Here is a 25,515-nt window from a genome sequence, read left to right as displayed (position 1 = left end):
GGGACCTAGGCCCATCTCTTTTCTTTCCCTTTCTATGGCTAGGAGCTGCTTTTCCAAAGCCAATCTTTTGACCATCCTGGCTAACAGGGGGTCATCTTCACTGGAGTTATCCTCAGTGATTTCAGAGGTGTTGGTCTCTCCTGTGAGGGAACCAGCATCTCTGACTATTATTTTTGGAGTCAGGGTTTGAGGGACCCTGTTCTCCCTAGATAGGACTGGTAGGGGGGAATTTTCCTCCAAGTCACTATCCTCTTCCTCTGAGTTGCCACCCTCAGAGGGGTTGGCCTTTTCAAACTCTGCCAAAAGCTCCTGGAGCTGTATTTTGGTAGGTTTGGGGCCCATTGTTATTTTCTTTATTTTACAGAGTGACCTTAGCTCCCTCATCTTAAGATGGAGGTAAGGTGTGGTGTCGAGTTCCACCACAGTCACATCTGTGCTAGACATTTTGCTTCTAAAAGTTGGAATACTTTTTAAGAATCTACAACTGGTTCTAGAATCTAATTCAAACTTTTACAAACTTTTAAGCTCTAAAAGAAATGCTAAACAGGATCTAACACAAGGCCCTAGCAGGTCTTTTAAGAATTTAGAAAACTTTTCAAATTGCAAAAATCAATTTCTAATGACAATTTTGGAATTTGTCGTGTGATCAGGTATTGGCTGAGTAGTCCAGCAAATGCAAAGTCTTGTACCCCACCGCTGATCCACCAATGTAGGAAGTTGGCTCTGTATGTGCTATTTCAAAGTAAGGAATAGCATGCACAGAGTCCAAGGGTTCCCCTTAGAGGTAAAATAGTGGTAAAAATAGATAATACTAATGCTCTATTTTGTGGTAGAGTGGTCGAGCAGTAGGCTTATCCAAGGAGTAGTGTTAAGCATTTGTTGTACATACACATAGACAATAAATGAGGTACACACACTCAGAGACAAATCCAGCCAATAGGTTTTTATATAGAAAAATATCTTTTCTTAGTTTATTTTAAGAACCACAGGTTCAAATTCTACATGTAATATCTCATTCGAAAGGTATTGCAGGTAAGTACTTTAGGAACTTCCAATCATCAAAATTGCATGTATACTTTTCAAGTTATTCACAAATAGCTGTTTTAAAAGTGGACACTTAGTGCAATTTTCACAGTTCCTAGGGGAGGTAAGTTTTGGTTAGTTTTACCAGGTAAGTAAGACACTTACAGGGTTCAGTTCTTGGTCCAAGGTAGCCCACCGTTGGGGGTTCAGAGCAACCCCAAAGTCACCACACCAGCAGCGCAGGGCCGATCAGGTGCAGAGTTCAAAGTGGTGCCCAAAACGCATAGGCTAGAATGGAGAGAAGGGGGTGCCCCGGTTCCGGTCTGCTTGCAGGTAAGTACCCGCGTCTTCGGAGGGCAGACCAGGGGGGTTTTGTAGGGCACCGGGGGGGACACAAGTCCACACAGAAATTTCACCCTTAGCAGCGCGGGGGCGGCCGGGTGCAGTGTAGAAACAAGCGTCGGGTTTGTAATGGAAGTCAATGGGAGATCTAGGGATCTCTTCAGCGCTGCAGGCAGGCAAGGGGGGGGTTCCTCGGGGAAACCTCCACTTGGGCAAGGGAGAGGGACTCCTGGGGGTCACTTCTCCAGTGAAAGTCCGGTCCTTCAGGTCCTGGGGGCTGCGGGTGCAGGGTCTCTCCCAGGCGTCGGGACTTTAGGTTCAAAGAGTCGCGGTCAGGGGAAGCCTCGGGATTCCCCTCTGCAGGCGGCGCTGTGGGGGCTCCGGGGGGACAGGTTTTTGTACTCACAGTCTTAGAGTAGTCCTGGGGTCCCTCCTGAGGTGTTGGATCGCCACCAGCCGAGTCGGGGTCGCCGGGTGCAGTGTTGCAAGTCTCACGCTTCTTGCGGGGAGCTTGCAGGGTTCTTTAAAGCTGCTGGAAACAAAGTTGCAGCTTTTCTTGGAGCAGGTCCGCTGTCCTCGGGAGTTTCTTGTCTTTTCGAAGCAGGGGCAGTCCTCAGAGGATGTCGAGGTCGCTGGTCCCTTTGGAAGGCGTCGCTGGAGCAGGATCTTTGGAAGGCAGGAGACAGGCCGGTGAGTTTCTGGAGCCAAGGCAGTTGTCGTCTTCTGGTCTTCCTCTGCAGGGGTTTTTCAGCTAGGCAGTCCTTCTTGTCGTTGCAGGAATCTAATTTTCTAGGGTTCAGGGTAGCCCTTAAATACTAAATTTAAGGGCGTGTTTAGGTCTGGGGGGTTAGTAGCCAATGGCTACTAGCCCTGAGGGTGGGTACACCCTCTTTGTGCCTCCTCCCAAGGGGAGGGGGTCACAATCCTAACCCTATTGGGGGAATCCTCCATCTGCAAGATGGAGGATTTCTAAAAGTTAGAGTCACCTCAGCTCAGGACACCTTAGGGGCTGTCCTGACTGGCCAGTGACTCCTCCTTGTTTTTCTCATTATTTTCTCCGGCCTTGCCGCCAAAAGTGGGGCCTGGCCGGAGGGGGCGGGCAACTCCACTAGCTGGAGTGTCCTGCTGGGTTGGCACAAAGGAGGTGAGCCTTTGAGGCTCACCGCCAGGTGTGACAATTCCTGCCTGGGGGAGGTGTTAGCATCTCCACCCAGTGCAGGCTTTGTTACTGGCCTCAGAGTGACAAAGGCACTCTCCCCATGGGGCCAGCAACATGTCTCGGGTTGTGGCAGGCTGCCAAAACTAGTCAGCCTACACAGATAGTCGGTTAAGTTTCAGGGGGCACCTCTAAGGTGCCCTCTGTGGTGTATTTTACAATAAAATGTACACTGGCATCAGTGTGCATTTATTGTGCTGAGAAGTTTGATACCAAACTTCCCAGTTTTCAGTGTAGCCATTATGGTGCTGTGGAGTTCGTGTAAAACAGACTCCCAGACCATATACTCTTATGGCTACCCTGCACTTACAATGTCTAAGGTTTTGTTTAGACACTGTAGGGGCACAGTGCTCATGCACTGGTACCCTCACCTATGGTATAGTGCACCCTGCCTTAGGGCTGTAAGGCCTGCTAGAGGGGTGTCTTACCTATACTGCATAGGCAGTGAGAGGCTGGCATGGCACCCTGAGGGGAGTGCCATGTCGACTTACTCATTTTGTTCTCACTAGCACACACAGGCTTGTAAGCAGTGTGTCTGTGCTGAGTGAGGGGTCTCTAGGGTGGCATAAGACATGCTGCAGCCCTTAGAGACCTTTCTTGGCATCAGGGCCCTTGGTACTAGAAGTACCAGTTACAAGGGACTTATCTGAATGCCAGGGTGTGCCAATTGTGGATACAATGGTACATTTTAGGTGAAGGAACACTGGTGCTGGGGCCTGGTTAGCAGGGTCCCAGCACACTTCTCAGTCAAGTCAGCATCAGTATCAGGCAAAAAGTGGGGGGTAACTGCAACAGGGAGCCATTTCTTTACAGTAGCCATAAGAGTATATGGTCTGGGAGTCTGTCAAACACAAACTCCACAGCACCATAATGGCTACACTGAAAACTGGGAAGTTTGGTATCAAACTTCTCAGCACAATAAATGCACACTGATGCCAGTGTACATTTTATTGCAAAATACACCACAGAGGGCACCTTAGAGGTGCCCCCTGAAACTTAACCGACTGTCTGTGTAGGCGGACTAGTTCCAGCAGCCTGCCACACTAGAGACATGTTGCTGGCCCCATGGGGAGAGTGCCTTTGTCACTCTGAGGCCAGTAACAAAGCCTGCACTGGGTGGAGATGCTAACACCTCCCCCAGTCAGGAGCTGTAACACCTGGCGGTGAGCCTCAAAGGCTCACCCCTTTGTCACAGCCCAGCAGGGCACTCCAGCTTAGTGGAGTTGCCCGCCCCCTCCGGCCACGGCCCCCACTTTTGGCGGCAAGGCTGGAGGGAACAAAGAAAGCAACAAGGAGGAGTCACTGGCCAGTCAGGACAGCCCCTAAGGTGTCCTGAGCTGAGGTGACTAACTTTTAGAAATCCTCCATCTGATTCCCCCAATAGGGTTAGGATTGTGACCCCCCTCCCCATGGGAGGAGGCACAAAGAGGGTGTACCCACCCTCAGGGCTAGTAGCCATTGGCTACTAACCCCCCAGACCTAAACACGCCCTTAAATTAAGTATTTAAGGGCTACCCTAGAAATGAAAATGTCACTTACCCAGTGTACATCTGTTCGTGGCATCAGTCGCAGTAGATTCGCATGTTCTGCAATAGCTCGCCATCTGGTGTTGGGCCGGAGTGTTACAAGTTGTTTTTCTTCGAAGAAGTCTTTCGAGTCACGGGACCGAGTGACTCCTCCTTTTGTCTCCATTGCGCATGGGCGTCGACTCCATCTTCGATTGTTTTTCCCCGCAGAGGGTGAGGTAGGAGTTGAATTGTAGTAATAGTGCCCATGCAATGGAGTGACTAAGTATGCACCTATTTAAGGTTGAGATGATACATATATAAATAATTGGAGGTAACTTCCAAACTGCTACAGGCTCCCGGGGAGGCGGGTGGGCACATGCGAATCTACTGCGACTGATGCCACGAACAGATGTACACTGGGTAAGTGACATTTTCAGTTCGATGGCATCTGTCGCTGTAGATACGCATGTTCTGCATAGACTAGTAAGCAGTTATTTCCCCAAAAGCGGTGGATCAGCCTGTAGGAGTGGAAGTAGTCTGAAATAATGTCCTTAATACGGCTTGACCTACTGTGGCTTGTTGTGCGGATAACACGTCTACACAGTAGTGCTTGGTGAATGTGTGAGGCGTAGACCATGTGGCTGCCTTACAAATCTCTTGCATTGGGATGTTTCCTAGAAAGGCCATGGTAGCACCTTTCTTTCTGGTTGAGTGTGCCCTTGGTGTAATGGGCAGCTGTCGTTTAGCTTTAAGGTAGCAGATTTGGATGCATTTAACTATCCATCTGGCTATACCTTGTTTTGAAATTGGGTTTCCTGCGTGAGGTTTTTGAAAGGCAATAAAGAGTTGTTTAGTCTTTCTGATGTTTTTTGTTCTGTCAATGTAATACATCAATGCTCTTTTGACATCTAATGTATGTAGTGCCCTTTCAGCTACGGTATCTGGCTGTGGAAAGAACACGAAGTTCCACTGTTTGATTTAGATGGAACGGTGAAATAACCTTTGGCAAAAATTTAGGATTGGTCCTTAGGACGACTTTATTTTTGTGTAGTTGTATAAAAGGTTCCTGTATTGTAAACGCCTGAATCTCGCTTACTCTTCTTAGGGAAGTAATGGCGATGAGAAATGCCACCTTCCAGGTTAGGAACTGTATTTCGCAGGAGTGCATGGGTTCAAAAGGTGGACCCATAAGTCTAGTTAGGACAACATTTAGGTTCCATGAAGGAACAGGTAGTGTTCTTGGTGGTATAATTCTCCTAAGGCCCTCCATGAATGCTTTAATGACTGGTATTTTATATAGGGAAGTTGAATAAGTAGTCTGCAGGTATGCAGATATTGCTGCAAGGTGAATCTTAATGGAAGAGAAAGCTAGGTTAGATTTTTGTAAGTGAAGCAAGTAACCCACTACATGTTCTGGAGTTGTGTGTAATGGTTGTATTTGATTAATATGGCAGTAGCAAACAAACCTCTTCCATTTACTTGCATAGCAGTGCCTGGTGGATGGCCTTCTGGCTTGTTTTATGACTTCCATACATTCTTGGGTAAGTTGTAAGTGCCCGAATTCTAGGATTTCAGGAGCCAGATTGCTAGATTCAGCGATGCTGGATCTGGGTGTCTGATCTTTTGGTTGTGCTGTGTCAACAGATCTGGCCTGTTGGGCAATTTGATGCAGGGTACCACTGATAGGTCTAGCAGCGTTGTGTACCAGGGTTGCCTTGCCCAAGTTGGTGCTATCAATATGAGTTTGAGTTTGCTTTGACTGAGTTTGTTTACCAGGTAAGGAAGGAGAGGGAGAGGAGGAAAAGCGTAAGCAAATATCCCTGACCAGTTCATCCATAGGGCATTGCCTTGGGATTGTTTGTGTGGGTATCTGGATGCGAAGTTTTGGCATTTTGCGTTCTCCCTTGTCGCAAACAAGTCTATCTGAGGTGTTCCCCAGAGTTTGAAATAAGTGTCCAGAATTTGGGGGTGAATTTCCCATTCGTGGACCTGTTGGTGATCTCGAGAGAGATTGTCTGCGAGTTGATTTTGGATCCCTGGTATAAACTGTGCAATTAGGCGAATTTGGTTGTGAATTGCCCAATGCCAAATTTTCTGTGCTAGCAGGCTTAACTGCGTGGAGTGCGTCCCTCCCTGCTTGTTTAGATAATACATTGTTGTCATGTTGTCTGTTTTGACGAGAATGTATTTGTGAACTATTATTGGTTGGAAAGCTTTTAGTGCTTGAAAAACTGCTAGAAGTTCTAGGTGATTGATATGCAGTTTTGTTTGATGTACGTTCCATTGTCCTTGTATGCTGTGTTGATCGAGGTGTGCTCCCCACCCTGTCATGGAAGCATCTGTTATTACGTATTGTGGCACTGGGTCTTGGAAAGGCCGCCCCTTGTTTAAAATTATGTTGTTCCACCACAGAAGCGAGAGGTAAGTTTGGCGGTCTATTAACACCAGATCTAGAAGGTGACCCTGTGCTTGAGACCACTGTGATGCTAGGCATTGTTGTAAGGGCCTCATGTGCAGTCTTGCGTTTGGGACAATGGCTATGCATGATGACATCATGCCTAGGAGTTGTAATACCATCTTTGCCTGTATCTTTTGTGTTGGATACATGCGTTGTATGATGGTGTTGAAATTTAGAATTCTTTGTGGACTTGGAGTGGCTACTCCTTTTGATGTGTCTATTATGGCTCCTAGGTATTGTTGTACCTTGCGCGGCAGAATGTTGGATTTTGTAAAGTTGACGGTGAACCCCGAGTTTGAAGAGGGTTTGTATGATCTGATTTGTGTGATTTGAGCACTGTATGAACGAATGGGCCTTGATTAGCCAGTCATCCAAATATGGGAACACATGTATTTGCTGCCTTCTTATGTGTGCAGCGACTACCGCTAGACATTTGGTAAAGACTCTTGGTGCGGTTGTTAATCCGAAAGGCAGTACCTTGAATTGGTAATGTATTCCTTTGAATACAAACCTTAGGTATTTCCTGTGCGATGGGTGTATTGGTATATGGAAATAAGCATCCTTGAGGTCTAAAGTTGCCATGTAGTCGTGTAGTTTTAGCAATGGCAATACTTCTTGTAGTGTGACCATGTGGAAGTGGTCTGATTTGATGAAAGTGTTCACTACTCTGAGGTCTAGGATTGGTCTCAGCGTTTTGTCCTTCTTTGGTATCAGAAAGTACAGTGAGTAAACTCCTGTGTTTATTTGTGTGTTTGGCACTAATTCGATTGCATTCTTTTGCAATAGTGCCTGCACTTCTATCTCCAGGAGATTGGAATGGTGTGTTAAATTTTGTGCTTTTGGTGGTATGTTTGGAGGGAATTGTAGAAATTCTATGCAATAACCATGTTGGATAATTGCTAGAACCCAAGTGTCTGTAGTGATTTCCTCCCATGCTTTGTAATAATGACCTATTCTTCCCCCCACTGGTGTTGTGTGGAGGGGGTGAGTGACCTGTGAGTCATTGTTTAGTAGTAGGGGTTTTGGGGCTTTGAAATCTCCCTCTATTTCTAGGGAATTGCCCTCCTCTATATTGTCCCCGAAAACCTCCTCTATACTGTCCCTGGTAAGTGGACGGTGTTGCTTGTGAGGTGCTGGCTTGTGTGCTTTGACCCCGAAACCCCCCTCGAAAGGGCGTTTTACGGAATGTGCTGTAATTCCCTCTGCTCTGCGGGGAGTAGAGTGCGCCCATGGCTTTGGCAGTGTCCGTATCTTTTTTGAGTTTCTCAATCGCTGTGTCCACTTCTGGACCGAACAGTTCTTTTTCATTAAAAGGCATATTGAGAACTGCTTGTTGAATCTCTGGTTTAAATCCAGACGTTCGGAGCCATGCATGCCTTCTGATAGTTACAGATGTAGTAATTGTCCGTGCAGCTGTATCTGCAGCGTCCATGGAGGAACGTATCTGGTTGTTGGAGATGGTCTGTCCCTCCTCAACCACTTGTTTTGCCCTATTTTGGAAGTCCTTGGGCAGATGTTCAATGAGATGTTGCATCTCGTCCCAGTGGGCTCTGTCATAGCGCGCAAGTAGTGCCTGGGAGTTTGCGATGCGCCACTGGTTTGCAGCTTGTGCTGCGACTCTTTTACCAGCTGCATCGAACTTGCGGCTTTCTTTATCTGGGGGTGGTGCATCTCCAGATGTGTGAGAGTTGGCCCTTTTCCTAGCTGCTCCTACAACAACAGAGTCTGGTGGCAGCTGTGTAGTGATGAAAACCGGGTCCGTAGGAGGCGGCTTATACTTTTTTTCCACCCTTGGTGTGATTGCCCTACTTTTGACCGGCTCCTTAAATATGTCTTTTGCGTGCCGGAGCATACCAGGGAGCATAGGCAGGCTTTGGTATGAGCTGTGGGTGGAGGAGAGTGTGTTGAACAAGAAATCATCCTCGACCTGTTCTGAGTGGAGGCTTACGTTGTGAAATTGTGCTGCTCTAGCCACCACCTGAGAGTACGCGGTGCTGTCTTCTGGTGGAGATGGCTTTGTAGGGTATGCCTCCGGGCTGTTATCTGACACTGGGGCGTCGTATAGGTCCCATGCGTCCTGATCTTGGTCACCCTGGCTCATGGTGGTGTGAGCTGGGGAGTGTGATGGAGTTTGTGCTGGTGAAACGTTAATTGCGGGCGGAGGAGAGGGTGGTGGTGGTGTAACTCTTTTCACCACTTTTGGTTGTGGTGCTTGTTCCGTCTGGAACTCCAACCTTCTCTTTCTCCTAATGGGGGGAAGGGTGCTTATTTTTCCTGTCCCCTGCTGAATGAAGATACGCTTTTGCGTATGGTCCACATCAGTTGCTTGTAGCTCTTCCTCAAACCTATGCTTTTGCATTTGGGAGGTTAGCGAGTGCTCTTCTGTATAAGAGCCTGAAGCTGGGTCGCTTGCAGTTTGTTTCGGCATCAAAACTTTGTCTGCGTGTTTTTTCAGCTCCGAGGTGACTTTTTTCCTTTTCGGGGCCGAAACCTCTCGGCGTCGATCTGTTTCGGTGCCGCTGTCTCGGCGTCGAGCTGTGTCCACACCGGCATCTCGGTGTCGAGGCTTGTCTCCAGCACTTTCTCGGTCCCAAGAAGGCTGCGTGCCGGTGTCTCGACCGGAGTCGGACGATCTCGGCACTGTTTGGGCCTTTTTCGGTGCCGACGGTCGGTCACCGAATTTATGGGTCGAGCCATGGCCTGGTGGCAGTGGCGTCCCCTGGGCCTTGTAAATGTTTCTTTTTGTGGTTTTCGACGTCTTACTCACGGTTTGTGTATCGTCGAATCCTTCGGAGTCTGAGTCTTGGATCGAGAAGGTACCTTCTTCCTGTTCCTCGAACTCCCGTTGGGCTGTCGGTGCGGACGCCATTTGAAGTCTTCTGGCTCGACGGTCTCGGAGTGTTTTTTCGGGACCGGAACGCACGACAGGCCTCGCAGGTGTCTTCGCTGTGCTCAGGTGACAGGCACAGGTTGCAGACCAAGTGTTGGTCTGTGTAGGGGTATTTATTGTGGCATTTGGGGCAGAAACGGAACGGGGTCCGTTCCATCGGCGTTCTTCAGCACGCGGTCGGGCCGACCAGGCCCCGACGGAGGATCGAAAAACTACCCCGAAGGGCACCGGAGCTCTTCGATCTTCGATGCGGTGTGGAATCTAAGTACGCCGATCCCAAACGCAACAATACCGACTCAAATCTTCCGAAATTAGCTAATTTTCCGTTCCGAAACTCGGAGCGACAGGAACACGTCCGAACCCGATGGCGGAAAAAAAACAATCTAAGATGGAGTCGACGCCCATGCGCAATGGAGACAAAAGGAGGAGTCACTCTGTCCCGTGACTCGAAAGACTTCTTCGAAGAAAAACAACTTGTAACACTCCGGCCCAACACCAGATGGCGAGCTATTGCAGAACATGCGTATCTACAGCGACAGATGCCATCGAACATTAGATTCCTGCAACAACAAGAAGGACTGCCTAGCTGAAAACCCCTGCAGAGGAAGACCAGAAGACAACTGCCTTGGCTCCAGAAACTCACCGGCCTGTCTCCTGCCTTCCAAAGAACTCTGCTCCAGCGACGCCTTCCAAAGGGACCAGCGACCTCTGAATCCTCTGAGGACTGCCCTGCTTAGACGACGACAAGAAACTCCAGAGGACAGCGGACCTGCTCCAAAAAGACTGCAACTTTGTTTCAAGAAGCAGCTTTAAAGAACCCTGCAACTCCCCGCAAGAAGCGTGAGACTTGCAACACTGCACCCGGCGACCCCGACTCGGCTGGTGGAGATCCAACACCTCAGGGAGGACCCCCGGACTACTCTACGACTGTGAGTACCAAAACCTGTCCCCCCTGAGCCCCCACAGCGCCGCCTGCAGAGGGAATCCCGAGGCTTCCCCTGACCGCGACTCTCTGAAACCTAAGTCCCAACGCCTGGAAAAGACCCTGCACCCGCAGCCCCCAGGACCGGACTTTCACTGGAGAAGTGACCCCCAGGAGTCCCTCTCCCTTGCCCAAGTGGAGGTTTCCCCGAGGAAGCCCCCCCTTGCCTGCCTGCAGCGCTGAAGAGATCCCTTGATCTCTCATTGACTTACATTGCGAACCCGACGCTTGTTCTAACACTGCACCCGGCCGCCCCCGCGCCGCTGAGGGTGAAATTTCTGTGTGGGCTTGTCCCCCCCCCGGTGCCCTACAAAACCCCCCTGGTCTGCCCTCCGAAGACGCGGGTACTTACCTGCAAACAGACCGGAACCGGGGCGCCCCCTTCTCTCCATTCTAGCCTATGCGTTTTGGGCACCACTTTGAACTCTGCACCTGACCGGCCCTGAGCTGCTGGTGTGGTAACTTTGGGGTTGCTCTGAACCCCCCCACGGTGGGCTACCTTGGACCAAGAACTGAACCCTGTAAGTGTCTTACTTACCTGGTAAAACTAACAAAAACTTACCTCCCCAGGAACTGTGAAAATTGCACTGTGTCCACTTTTAAAATAGCTATTTGTGAATAACTTGAAAAGTATACATGCAATTGAAATGATTCAAAGTTCCTAATGTACTTACCTGCAATACCTTTCAAACAAGATATTACATGTTAAATTTGAACCTGTGGTTCTTAAAATAAACTAAGAAAAGATATTTTTCTATACAAAACCTATTGGCTGGATTTGTCTCTGAGTGTGTGTACCTCATTTATTGTCTATGTGTATGTACAACAAATGCTTAACACTACTCCTTGGATAAGCCTACTGCTCGACCACACTACCACAAAATAGAGCATTAGTATTATCTCTTTTTACCACTATTTTACCTCTAAGGGGAACCCTTGGACTCTGTGCATGCTATTCCTTACTTTGAAATAGCACATACAGAGCCAACTCCCTACAGGTCTCTTCAGCGATGCAGGCAGGCAAGGGGGAGGGCCTCCTGGGGGTCGCTCCTGCACTGGAGTTCGGTTCCTTCAGGTCCTGGGGGCTGCGGATGCAGTCTCTTTACTAGGCGTCTGGTTCCTTGAAGCAGGCAGAACCTCTGGATTCCCTCTGCAGGCGTCGCTGTGGGGGGGTTAGGGGGGTCAACTCTGGCTACTCACGGGATCGCAGTCGCCGGGGAGTCCTCCCTGTAGTGTTAGTTTTCCGCAGGTCGAGCCGGGGGCGTCTGGTGCAGCGTGGAAAGTCTCACGCTTCCCGCGGGAAACGTGTGGTCTTTAAATGATGCTTCGTTGCAAAGTTGTGGTTTCTTTGGAACAGGGCTGCTGTCCTCAGGAGTTCCTGGTCCTTTTAGATGCAGGGTAGTCCTCTGAGGCTTCAGAGGTCACAGGACCCTGGGGGACGCGTCGCTGTTGCAGTTTTTCTTGAAGTGGGGAGACAGGCCGGTAGGGCTGGGGCCAAAGCAGTTGGTGTCTCCATCTTCTCAGCAGGGCTTCAGGTCAGCAGTCCATCTTCAGGTTGCAGGAATCTATCTTCCTAGGTTCTGGGGGCCCCTAAATACTCAACTTAGGGGTGTGTTTAAGTCTGGGAGGATAGTAGCCAATGGCTACTAGCCCTGAGGGTGGCTACACCCTCTTTGTGCCTCCTCCCTGTGGGAGGGGGGCACATCCCTAATCCTATTGGGGGAATCCTCCATCTGCAAGATGGAGGATTTCTAAAAGTCAGTCACCTCAGCTCAGGACACCTTAGGGGTTGTCCTGACTGGCCAGTGGTGACTCTTTGTTTCTCTCATTATCTCCTCCAGCCTTGCCGCCAAAAGTGGGGCCGTGGCCGGAGGGGGCGGGCAACTCCACTAGCTGGAATGCCCTGTGGTGCTGGAACAAAGGGGGTGAGCCTTTGAGGCTCACCGCCAAGTGTTACAGCTCCTGCAAGGGGGCGGTGATAAGCATCTCCACCCAGTACAGGCTTTGTTACTAGCCACAGAGTGACAAAGGCACTCTCCCCATGTGGCCAGCAACATGTCTCGAGTGTGGCAGGCTGCTAAAACCAGTCAGCCTACACGGGTAGTTGGTTAAGCTTTCAGGGGGGCACCTCTAAGGTGCTCTCTGGGGTGTATTTAACAATAAAATGTACACTGGCATCAGTGTGCATTTATTGTGCTGAGAAGTTGGATACCAAACTTCCCAGTTTTCAGTGTAGCCATTATGGTGCTGTGGAGTTTGTGGTTGACAGACTCCCAGACCATATACTCTTATGGCTACCCTGCACTTACAATGTCTAAGGTTTTGCTTACACACTGTAGGGGCACAGTGCTCATGCACTGGTGCCCTCACCTATGGTATAGTGCACCCCGCCTTAGGGCTGTAAGGCCGGCTAGAGGGGTGACTTATCTATACTGCATAGGCAGTGTGAGGTTGGCATGGCACCCCGAGGGGAGAGCCATGTCGACTTAGTCGTTTTGTCCCCACTAGCACACACAAGCTGGCAAGCAGTGTCTGTGTTGAGTGAGGGGTCTCCAGGGTGGCATAAGACATGCTGCAGCCCTTAGAGACCTTCCCTGGCATCCAGGGTGTGCCAATTGTGGAAACAAAAGTACAGGTTAGGGAAAGAACACTGGTGCTGGGGCCTGGTTAGCAGGCCTCAGCACACTGTCAAATCATAACTTAGCACCAGCAAAGGCAAAAATTCAGGGGGTAACCATGCCAAGGAGGCATCTCCTTACACATCATAAGTCCCATGCATCAGCATCATCCTGTGAAATACCTGTATGTGTGGGTGACTGCATTGGAGATGTTCCCACTGCAGACAGTTGTGGCAAGTGTGGTGGGGACAGTTGTGGTGAAAACCTTGGCGGTGGGGATGTTTCTCTAACCACCTTTGCCTTAGGCTGCATTGGTCTCCTGAAATGCCAGTTTTCTTTTAGACTTGATTGGAGGGAGAGTTTGTATTTTTCAAGTCTTTCTGGCTATGCAACCTCCTTTGTGTATGGTCCGGTTCGTCTATACTTAATTCCTGCTCAAACCTATGTCTTTCCTTCATTTGGCTGGAAAGTCCTTGCTCTTCTGTGTAAGATCCTCTTTTCGGCTCCGAAGCCGCTTTTTTCGGTACAGAGGTTTCAGATAGTCTTTTTCGGTTCCGATGATATTTCTCTCACTTTGGGCAAGTCAAACTCTGTCGAGAGCGTTCAGTGCCGGAATCTCGACCAGTGTCGGAAGTCTTCGGCAAATCTCTGGCCTTTTTCAGTGCCGATGTTTGGTCACCTTCTTTTCAATGGGTTAAGCCATGGCCTGTTGGCGGTGGTGTCCCCTTGGCCTTAAAGATCTTTGTGTGAGTTTGAGGGGGCAGGTTTACTCACAGTTTGCTGCACCGTCGAGGTTCATTCACTTTCGGATTCGTCAGAGTCCGATCCCTGGATGGAAATTCTTTCCCCCCTCTGACGTCGAGTTGCTCTCTCGGTGTCGCCGCCATTTGCAATCTTCTTGCTCGTCGATCTCGTAGGGTCTTTTTTGATCGAAATACTGGCAAGTCTCGCAAGTATCCTCCCTGTGTTCCGGTGATAAACACATTACAGACCAGGTGCTGGTCTGTATAGGGATACTTCGAATGACACTTCGGACAGTAGCGAAAGGGGGTCCGGTCCATTAGTCTTCGACGATGGTGTGGTCGGGCCGACCAGGCCCCAGTGAAGAGCGGAAGCCCCTAAGGGCCGCCGGAGCGATGTTGCTGTCTGTGCCGATACAATAACTCTGAACCGAATGAGAACAACAGTCAAATTTGATAATTTAGCTAACTTTCCAGATTCTAAATACGGAGCGAAGAGGAAAACGTCCGAACCCAATGGCGGAAAGAAAACAATCTAAGATGGAGTCGACAAAACTTGTAACACTCCGAGCCCAACGCTTGATGGCAGGATAATGCGCAGCATGTGGATCTGCAGCTACACATGCCATCGAACATACACACAAAACCAGTTTGGTTTCATAAACCCAACCACTACATGGTAGTATGAAGACTATGCAACCCTACTCCCTTTCAGTTGATACTGTTACTATGCACCAGCTGGTAGAAAAGCAACAAGTAAGAAAACTTACTGAAGAAAGGTTTTGAATTCTTGCTCTATAAAAATGACACTAGACAAATCAGATGCTCCCAATGTGGCTTTCATATGAAAGAATAGTCGTTAGGGGAAGTAAAAAAAAAAAAAACCTTCAAACTCACAATGGTATTAATGACAAGATTTATTGTAGTTATGGACACAACTTTTTACACCCATTACAAGGACAGGTTTCTCCTCAACAAAAACTTCCACAAGCTATTCAAATACTTGTCATTTATTTAACAGAAATATAAAAAGTTAAACTAACCAAAGCGGACATTAAAATACATTTATTACATCACTGACGGAAGAACATTTTTCAGACGAAGTCTTCTTGTAGACTGAAAAAAATAAAAAATAGTGTTAGAAAACAATTAGAAACATGCATTTCAAAATTGTCCCATTAAAAAAAAAAAAGTTTGTGAAAATGTAAGCTTTAGAAATAGGTGTGCGGTAGTGGTGGTTGGGGGGTGGGACTCCTAAGTCTTCAATGTTTGGAGAGAGGCAGCATACTCTAATTCATTATCAAAGACTATTTGGAAATCTGACGGCAGAACCAGAGAGCAAACTATTAAGCCAACCATACATAATTCCCTCTAAAGAGAAGTGAAGAACAGTTGATCATGTCTCTAAAAGCACACTTAAGGACATTTAACATCCCTTTGAGCTCAAGCACAGCAGAAACTATGCTGGCTGACTATTCTGTGGAATTTACACACAAAATATGAACAATCCCCTCTGGAGTTAGCAATAAAGCAAATGTGATGCGTTCTTACGTACATTGTTCCCTTCTGTGGTGAAAACCAGTATACGACCTGGGACAGACCTACCTTAACTACTGCATCACTTTCTATTCCCTCACCAGACCTCTGTTCAACAAGCACTAGCCATCGTACCCCACATACGGAAGACCTCAGCTGGTGGAAGATCCTTCACCTACCTCAAGGTAAAGCGCTGGAACACCCTGACCCTGCACCTCAGGCAGGCAATCGCTGACCCAATTCTGGAAGGACCATAAAACCTGGCTCTTTAACTGAAGTTCTGAGGACAAAACACCTCAGCACCTTGAGGCCCTTCCAGGTGAGTAATAGTACCCAATAAATCCAATGACAAGCTCCACTAGGGACAGGGAAGGGGAAGAGAGTTGTCAAACCGTTTTACAGGGGTGTGTAAACTCTGTGGTAGCCACAACTCAGGACAGGGCTAGGGAGCTCTGGACACCAAGGGGTTCTGCCATGTTTGGAATGAGGAGAATGCTGCATCATGGGATAGGGACTTAACCTTTTGTCATAACATGCCCACCACTGGTGATTTTAACAGACTAACTCCTCCCCTAGGGAGGTGTAATAGTCTATAAATTCTATTTTTATTTCCATATAAAGTGCCATATTGCTCAGCAGAGAGGTTCTAGGCGCTAATTGCTTGATTACAATCTTTACAAAACCAATACAGATGAAAATATGAACAGACAGAAGAACTTGGCTTTCAGCCCTCTACAGAAGGTTATTGCTCCGTAATCAAGCAGAGGGCAAACAAAAAAAAACATTCCAGAATCTTGCTCCCAGAAAGGCAGCGGAGTTGGCACCATGTCTTGCTAACCAGATTCTGGGTGGTTGCAAGAAAAACCGGTTCAACTACCGTGACCGTTTCTCACAATGTTTGTTTCTTTCTATACCCCTTCCAGACTAACTGCCCAACCCTGTGTACCACACAATGGATATGTGGTAGCATTTTAAACTGGATGTGCTTAGGGGCTGGCAACCAGTGAAGGGCCTCAAGTTTCAGGAACTCTGAGCAGTGCTTTGTCATGTAAAGTAATAACTTGGCTGAAGGGTTTTGAACAAGTTGCCGCCTGTCAATAAGTCATTTAGAGCTACCTAAAGATAAGGCATTGGAATTTTCTAGCCAAGAGAATCAGTGCCAGGAACCTATGTTTTGGTAGGAGATGGTGGGAATGTGAGCACCTTAAGACACCAAAACAAACACTGGTGATAGCCAACCTGTAAATAAATGTGTGGCTCTCAGGTTACATAGAAAATAAACCGGGCATGTTGGTGCCCCTAGTTTCAGTCTGGAAATGGGGTGGTGATAAATATTAAAAGTCTGCAATCTAATCCAGGGTGATTACCCAACATGAATTTCACACAGAATATGTTAAAGAACCTGATGAGAAATGGTGTCACAGACAGCTCAAAGATCAAGCAGTGTAAGTGTTTTAAACTCATGGTAGTGATTCAGTAGAATGTCTTGTATAAGATCTTTTGGTATCACAAAAAATGTGTTAGGATACTGAGGAAGAGGAGTTGTGATATTTTAACATCTTAGTTGGTGCAGGAGTATGGAAACAGGCCTATAATTTGTCAAGTTTGATGGGTCAGAGTTAGATTTCTTTAAAGTGTGAATTACAGCAGATTTCCATGATGCTAGGATTCAAGCATATGTAGTAGATGAATTTAGTGGACAAAGGCAACTGATAATGGCTCAAGCACCCATTTTTAGAACGTGTGGGGGACAAGGGCCATTCAGGGAACTTGAGACACTGGAACACCAGCTTCTGCATAGAATGATGTTAAGGAGAATTTCTCTAAGGGACAGACTGTCCCAACTCGTCTCAAGTCAGAACAGCAACAGATTTGAATTTCTCAAATAATCTGCATATTAACCAGACCTTATTCTTAATTTGGCAAACTAAGGAATCACACGACTAACTAGAAGATGTAATCGAAGCAGGAGCAGTCATACCCTTGATAATTTGATTTGCTCACGTCCTTTGCGGATGCCATCCTGGATGCGCAAAACAGATCTAACCCGCCTCATTTCCTTGAGATAATTTCACAGGTTAGATACACTTGTCTATAGCAATTAGCGAAAGGTGCATTATTCTCCCCAGTTGGTGTCTGACATTTTAAAGATAGTAGGTTGGGGTTTGAAAAAAGGAGTACCATTACCTTGTGCATTAATAGGATTCAATTTCACCGGGGGAAAGAAGTCTATTGAAGAGGTACTCCACGATTGACAAAACATTATCAGTAATAACAGAGAAAGACGACGATGACAAGACAGAATTAAAGTTTTGCTCTTATACCAGGGGTTAATGCAGCCAATTCTAGATGTGTAACTGCCAGCATAACTGAGAAACTGATGGCCAGATGACCCACCTGGAGAACAGAAAAACAGTCTAAGGACAGACACGACGTCGAAGCACATCACGCTCCAAGCAAAACTGCTACTTACATGTGGAAGTAGTTCTGCACTTTTTTACATTCACACACTATGCATCATTCCAGCTCTTGGTTTGGTCCGAGATTTGTTTTCTACCTTTCTTCCTGTGTGGGTGTCGCCACCTAGACTACCATTTGGTGTTTGTTCTGTCCACTTAACGTCAGAAGTACTGTTCTCTTCCTGATTGGTAAATGGAATTCTTCCACGGTGTGCAGGGCCAGTTTATATTCGAGTGTTGGGAAAAACACTGGTAGTTGGATGGACTGGTCATCATGGACGTCTGTGAGGAGACTGTTCATTACCACCCTCGTCCTTGTAAGTCCTAGAGCAGCAACCTGACTACAGGGAGTGCAGAATTATTAGGCAAATGAGTATTTTGACCACATCATCCTCTTTATGCATGTTGTCTTACTCCAAGCTGTATAGGCTCGAAAGCCTACTACCAATTAAGCATATTAGGTGATGTGCATCTCTGTAATGAGAAGGGGTGTGGTCTAATGACATCAACACCCTATATCAGGTGTGCATAATTATTAGGCAACTTCCTTTCCTTTGGCAAAATGGGTCAAAAGAAGGACTTGACAGGCTCAGAAAAGTCAAAAATAGTGAGATATCTTGCAGAGGGATGCAGCACTCTTAAAATTGCAAAGCTTCTGAAGCGTGATCATCGAACAATCAAGCGTTTCATTCAAAATAGTCAACAGGGTCGCAAGAAGCGTGTGGAAAAACCAAGGCGCAAAATAACTGCCCATGAACTGAGAAAAGTCAAGCGTGCAGCTGCCACGATGCCACTTGCCACCAGTTTGGCCATATTTCAGAGCTGCAACATCACTGGAGTGCCCAAAAGCACAAGGTGTGCAATACTCAGACATGGCCAAGGTAAGAAAGGCTGAAAGACGACCACCACTGAACAAGACACACAAGCTGAAACGTCAAGACTGGGCCAAGAAATATCTCAAGACTGATTTTTTCTAAGGTTTATGGACTGATGAAATGAGTGAGTCTTGATGGGCCAGATGGATGGGCCCGTGGCTGGATTGGTAAAGGGCAGAGAGCTCCAGTCCGATTCAGACGCCAGCAAGGTGGAGGTGGAGTACTGGTTTGGGCTGGTATCATCAAAGATGAGCTTGTGGGGCCTTTTCGGGTTGAGGATGGAGTCAAGCTCAACTCCCAGTCCTACTGCCAGTTCCTGGAAGACACCTTCTTCAAGCAGTGGTACAGGAAGAAGTCTGCATCCTTCAAGAAAAACATGATTTTCATGCAGGACAATGCTCCATCACACGCGTCCAAGTACTCCACAGCGTGGCTGGCAAGAAAGGGTATAAAAGAAGGAAATCTAATGACATGGCCTCCTTGTTCACCTGATCTGAACCCCATTGAGAACCTGTGGTCCATCAAATGTGAGATTTACAAGGAGGGAAAACAGTACACCTCTCTGAACAGTGTCTGGGAGGCTGTGGTTGCTGCTGCACGCAATGTTGATGGTGAACAGATCAAAACACTGACAGAATCCATGGATGGCAGGCTTTTGAGTGTCCTTGCAAAGAAAGGTGGCTATATTGGTCACTGATTTGTTTTTGTTTTTGAATGTCAGAAATGTATATTTGTGAATGTTGAGATGTTATATTGGTTTCACTGGTAATAATAAATAATTGAAATGGGTATATATTTGTTTTTTGTTAAGTTGCCTAATAATTATGCACAGTAATAGTCAACCTGCACACACAGATATCCCCCTAACATAGCTAAAACTAAAAACAAACTAAAAACTACTTCCAAAAATATTCAGCTTTGATATTAATGAGTTTTTTGGGTTCATTGAGAACATGGTTGTTGTTCAATAAAATTAATCCTCAAAAATACAACTTGCCTAATAATTCTGCACTCCCTGTACAGAGAACCCCTACCTTAAAATTCACAGTAAAGTGATTGCAACTACAAATAATCTTTATCATCAGGTACTTTAGATCTACCTTATGCGGGTGTTCAGATGAGTACCAGATTTTGATTCCACCTGTAGAGGTACTGTTCTAGGTGGAGCTATTCTTTTCATTCTTGAAAGAAAATTGATCATGTGTGCCTTAGAGAGGCTTCTACCCGTTTTTGTACGCTGCAATTGCAGCCCCAAGTGCACCTTAACACATGCGTAAGTCTGGAAGTCAAGCAGACAATTAAGATATTTTGACTAGTTTCCTGGGACATGTCTGTTCCAGCTAAGTGTCCCATTTTAGGTCCTCAGAAGCCGCACTGCAAGCTTGAAGATCACAGCTTCCAGGTGGCTTTTCTGTCCTTCCAGCTTTGTGAAGTCTTGTGTACCTAGCAAATGTATCACTTCTCCCTGTGACATCTGAGGTCTGCCTTGCCCTTTGTGGTGCTATCAGGCTTGGAGTCACTGATGACTGCTTGCACTAATTTCACACCATAGGGATAAATGGAATAGGGGTGAAGTATATGCTAATAGCCCAGACCAGACATTCCATTTTTAACTGGTGGTGTGGTTACCTGGGCAGTCTTGATATTTCACATTTTTTTGGTGTTGTGAGTAAGTCTATTGTTGGCTTGCCCCACTTTTGAAAAACATGGTTTAGCACTTTTACCCTTTACTTCCCACTTGTGCGAGCACTTTCCTTGTCTGTCTTAGCGCCTCTATGTTTAGTACTCCGACAGGTGTTTTGCTAATAAGTCAATCTGCCTTCGAATGGTCCATTGCCACATCCCTGTGCTAGTCTTGAGCACATGCAATCCAGTCACACCTGCTTGTTAAGGTCTGGATGTTTTTTCTGCTTATGTGGGTGAATGATCTTGAGCTCTAGGAAAACAGTTTTCTATTACGTACTTAACTGCTTCTGTGGGCTCCAGTCACCTGACGTTGAGCCAGCCCATGTGTGCTGCTTACTCTGAGAGATGCATCCACTGGGGAGGTCACTGTTGATGTTGGTGTCTAGAATGGTCATTCCCATTATGTTCAAAATGTTCAACCATTTTACTGCCTGTTTAACAAACACAAGATCCTCCCAACTCCTTGCTGCCAGTGTCCATTTGTTTGAAAGCCATTTCTTTATGGGCCAGATGTGCAATCTGGTATGTAGGACCATTAGTCTGCAGGATTCCATCTAGTTTCATTACGGTCCTACTCCTTTCTGCTAGAAGAGAGTTTTGTCTTCCAGTGTCTGGGCTCTTTTGTATAATGGGGTTGCCTTCTCCCTAGAGTTCAACGTAGCCCTCAGAAAAAGCCTCTCCAGTTCTTGTGGTGGTGTTTTTTTTTTTTTATGTTTAAGGAGAATCCTAGCTTGTACAGTGAGGATATGATTGTATGTCCCTTCATCATTGCTTTAGCAAATTTACCTTTATTAGACAGTCTAGGCAAGGGTATATATGAATCCCTCTGTTTCTGAAGGGGGTGGACATCACTGCCAGGCAATTTAGAATAAATTCTGCCCCCCAGTGTATTTAAAAAAATAAAAAATAATCTAAATTGGCGATATACCATGTCCATGACAAACACAAGGAATGATCTGTACTGAGATTAATCTAGCTGTGCAGGTATGCTTCCTTCAATCCACTGTGCTATAGTCTCTTTAGTTGTGGTATGATTTCCTGTAGCATCGTCATCCTATAGCATCTCTATTCCTAGATATTAATGGACAACCTCCTTCAAACTGTCAATTCAATAGCCTCCGGCATCCCCTCTGCCTCAGCTACCTTTGAAATCTTGTTATGAGTTTTAGATGTGATGGCTTTTTTTAAATCATCTTTGTTTTGACCCTCTTTTTTTTTTTTTAAATCTCCCTCATAATGTCTTTTCCATCTCAGAAACCTTGTCCCACAAGCCTTTTCTGTGCTTTCGCCATTTTCCAAAAACCTTAAGGCATTGATGGTTTAGATTGTATGTTAAATTAATTCTGCCATTTTCCTTAATTTATCGGCAAAAGATTGAGCTTTTACACTCCCAAACCCTCTAGCCAGAAAAAAAAATTAAATCTATATTGTCATACGGGGACATAATGGGCTTTTAAGTTTACTCACACCGTAGTGCCATGGAGTCTGCCCATGGTCGTTACCTAAAGTAACATTAATTCTAGGCCCAACCACTTGGATGGCAGAATGCACATTACTCTGCTCTGGAAGAGTTTTTTAAAACCACCAATTAACAAAATACTGCTTTATATTTATTTCAACAAATATCTTAGACCCACAAAATGCGCTCAGACCCACAAATCCTCAAGAAATGCACAAAGGATAGTCAAAAAATGCCAGTGTCATGCGGATTGGGGTTGCGAAAAGAAAAGCCACAGGTCGAACGTGTAGAGTATCAGGACCCACAGTTTGCTGCATGTAAATATACCTTATGTTGTATCTTCACGCATTCTCATTCATCCCCTTCATCTCCCGAGGCATCACCCCTGTGAAGGAAATGTAAAGTAAGTGAATATCAGCACTAGCCAACAGTCATGCTAAAAGAGCGGCTTCTTTCAACTAATGAATGCAACAAATGCACGAAGATATCGGAACGGATAGGGGGTAGCCATGTTTAGTTAAGTGGTGCAACATACTTTCCACTAGTCTCTGAACCCCAACTCCATGTTGTTCCGCTCCAAAGAAGTTGGGAAGATTTTGACTGGTGTGAGTTTTCACAAGCCAGGAATTGATTTTCTAGGGTAATGGTCATTAGTAGTAATGTAGTCCATGGTTGAATCCTCCCCACCAGCATTCATAATCAAGTACACAAAGCAGGTGGGCCCCATTCTTAATTAGGCATCACTTTGTAAGTGCACGTGACTAAGGTTTGCAGAAAGCTATGAAGTTACATCATTTTTCTGACCCTTCACAGACCAGGGTCTAGTAAAAAGGGGAATATTCTCATGAAATACTATCTTCTGTTCAATTAACTGTGGTAATAGTAGCTATGCCTGAATGGAAGAAAAAACGATGCTGTGCAGACTCAATTACTACATTTAGTAGACAAAGGGCTGGGAGCTAGCAGATGGATTCCTCCACATCAAGCTGTATGTTCTAGTTTATGCCTTCCTTCAAAAGTTTATTCTAGTTGCCGGCAAAACTGGTATAAGTATGCCACCATTAGACAATTAGATTATGTCATGCTTGCAAATTTTACTGTGGACCCTGAAGTCAGGCACTCGTATTGGTCAAAATTTCACGATGAACTAAGTGCTTGATTTTTTTTTTTTTTTGCCTAAAGGCTGCTACCTATAATCAGCAGTTTGGAGTTTAAACCTTTCACCTTTTGGCAAGCTGTCCTAATAATCCCCATTTGTACATCCTCCCATTCCTCACAGCAGATATCCATTTATCTTCTGCCATATGTGTGCAACACCATCTGCTCCTAAAATGCTAATGCTGTGCAGCTTTAGCACACGCCCGATCCTTTTCTCTAAAGTCTGATACTATCACACCCCTGTAACCTCCATAGGTTCATATTGTCACAGCAGATGTAGATATTTCAGAATAAAAAGGAATCTTTGTACCATGATGCACTCTGCAGACTTCTAGACCAGCCAGTCACACCGAGACAGCTTCTCATCAATTATCGTATTACAGCCTTATAGCACACTGTAGCGTGCTATACCAGCCAATAAAGGTCTATTCCAGCATTGCCAAAGGTGAGGGCCTTTTACAAGGGGGTGGGACTTTAATGCCGGTATAGTCCCGCTATGGAGGAGTGTAAGGCTATTGGAACATAGTCACTAGAGGGCAGAATGTTCTAATAAACAAAACACAAGCTTCACGGAGCACCTTGTTCACAGCAACAGCTGTGAACAAAAACATTGGAATGTTGATGCTCTGGGATTCGTGCAGCATTAGAAGCCCAGTGCTACTCCATTGTTTTCAATGGAGCTACTGAGGCAATAAAGTGGTCCTACTGTTGCAAGCTTGAAAAAGAATCAGGGCAGTGCCATCATTCTGTGTTAGGTGGTCATCCTAAAAAGATTCATTCATACTTATAACTTTCTAGTTTTTTGATAAACTGGGTGGGTAAGAGTCAGTGTTCATGCTTATGTAAACACTTGAACACCTTTCATAACAGTGCATCACTTCCCACAAGTATGGCTGGAATCTTCACCAGCCCACTGTTCAAGCATCATGTCTTGGGATCCAAACTGGATTTGGGTGCTTTTCCAGCATCACCTATAAGCCTTTAGCGGTCTTTTGCTTTCACAGGAATGGTAGCCCAAGAAGTCTGGTGTGATAATTTTTCATATGTCGGGATACACTGGAGCTCAGTCTTCCAAATCCATTGAGTGAGCAGTCTGATAGTTATCTGCAGCTGAGAATCCAGAAACAGCCTGGCTAATTATACATTCACTTCTATGACTAAGCATGAGGCCATCACCCCCAAAGGTTGTTAGCACAGTTAAAGGATGTGTCAGAAAAGGAAGCAAAAGTCCTTGCAAAGCTCAGTGCTTGTATATGCTTTACTGTTAAGTGTTTAACAGTGGACTTGGCCTTTTCCCAAGCCACTTACACCATACCAACTGCTGTGGCCTCAAAATCCTAAGCTTTAGGTCTTTTGGCTTTGTAAGCTTTTCCATCTCCTCCTAATGCTGCCATCATACCTTAGGGAGATAAGAGTTGGTGTTGCACTGTGTTGTTGGCCCAGCAGCACCACTCTTGAAGATTTGACTGGTGCACACCCGGTCATACTTGAAAGGGGAAGGCTGTTGTGTAGGAGGCATTAGACCATGCCCTGATTTTCTTAGGGACAGGGTTTCAATACAGTTTCCCAGTAGTTGCTGCCGAAAGGCAAGCCTTTTCTTTTAAAGGTGTTGGTGTCTGGCACCTGTAGAGATAAAGGGCAGGCCATGATCTTTCCTCTTTAGAGGACTCTTAAGGCTGTCCTCCAGTGCAGTACTGATCCAAGGTCCTGTGAACAGAAAGACAGACTTCAGCACCACAAACCAAGTCTGTGGTTAAATGAATGTGTCAACTATTCAGACATCTAAAGTGACAGAATCTCCTGTGCCCGATCACCAGGTCCAGTTCCAGCAGCCCTCCCCATGTTCTATTCTTTCCACCGAATTTTCAAAGTGCATTGTTACCTAAACCAAGGCTTCCCAGTGCTAGAAGTGAGGAGCGGCAAACCGGCTACGGGAAAGGGTAGGTTTTTAGCATTTTCCTAAAAAACTTGCATTTTTCTTTAAGCAGGTTGGGAGAATGTTACAGATCTTTCATCAGAGCTAGGCAAATGATCAGCCACCACACCTTTCTCTGTGAACTTTAGGCACTACCAGAAGATCAAGGTGATGGGACCAGAGAGAAGAATGGGGCTCAATGAGCCCAGCGGCGCACAACATTTCTACTGATGGCTGTTGGATTAATAAGAGTCCTCGCTGATTTGAAAATATAGCTTGTCCAGAAAGGAGGCAAGCCCCTGTAGTGCGTTCTCTCAATACAATGCAGACTTCTAGTCAGTGCACTAGCATGGTATGAGCTAGTGTTTAAAGTGGCACTTAAGTCGAGCAGTAACAAAGCCGGGGAACCACCCTGATTCCAGGTCCATCTTAAGATCATGCATGGCCCGTAAGTGTGCCATTTCTGTACTACAGCCAGCACGAAAGCCTTTTGGGTGTGATGAAAAATGAAAATGTCACTTACCCAGTGTACATCTGTTCGTGGCATCAGTCGCTGTAGATTCGCATGTTTTGCAATAGCTCGCCATCTGGTGTTGGGCCGGAGTGTTACAAGTTGTTTTTCTTCGAAGAAGTCTTTAGAGTCACGGGAC

General features: G+C 46.2%; 1 protein-coding gene across 2 annotated transcripts in view; it reads right to left on the bottom strand.

Moving 5' to 3' along the window:
• Positions 1 to 14,676: 14,676 nt before the first annotated feature.
• Positions 14,677 to 25,515, bottom strand: part of LOC138268074 (SURP and G-patch domain-containing protein 2-like) — a 37,485-nt gene continuing 26,646 nt past the window's right edge. For both annotated transcript variants that reach the window (XR_011199919.1, XM_069217434.1), the window contains 2 exons: positions 22,120 to 22,177; positions 14,677 to 14,893 (listed from right to left, as the gene is read on the bottom strand). Coding sequence is in view for 1 of the 2 variants with exons in the window: in XM_069217434.1 (XP_069073535.1) it covers positions 22,144 to 22,177 (34 nt within the window). In the remaining variant the exon portion in view is untranslated. The remainder of the gene's footprint in view (positions 14,894 to 22,119; positions 22,178 to 25,515) is intronic.

This window comes from Pleurodeles waltl, chromosome 12, assembly GCF_031143425.1.
Source record: "Pleurodeles waltl isolate 20211129_DDA chromosome 12, aPleWal1.hap1.20221129, whole genome shotgun sequence".
Classification (NCBI taxonomy): Eukaryota; Metazoa; Chordata; class Amphibia; order Caudata; family Salamandridae; genus Pleurodeles; species Pleurodeles waltl.
The sequence above is the reverse complement of the archived record's forward strand: the minus strand, read 5'-3'. Positions and strand labels throughout refer to the sequence as shown.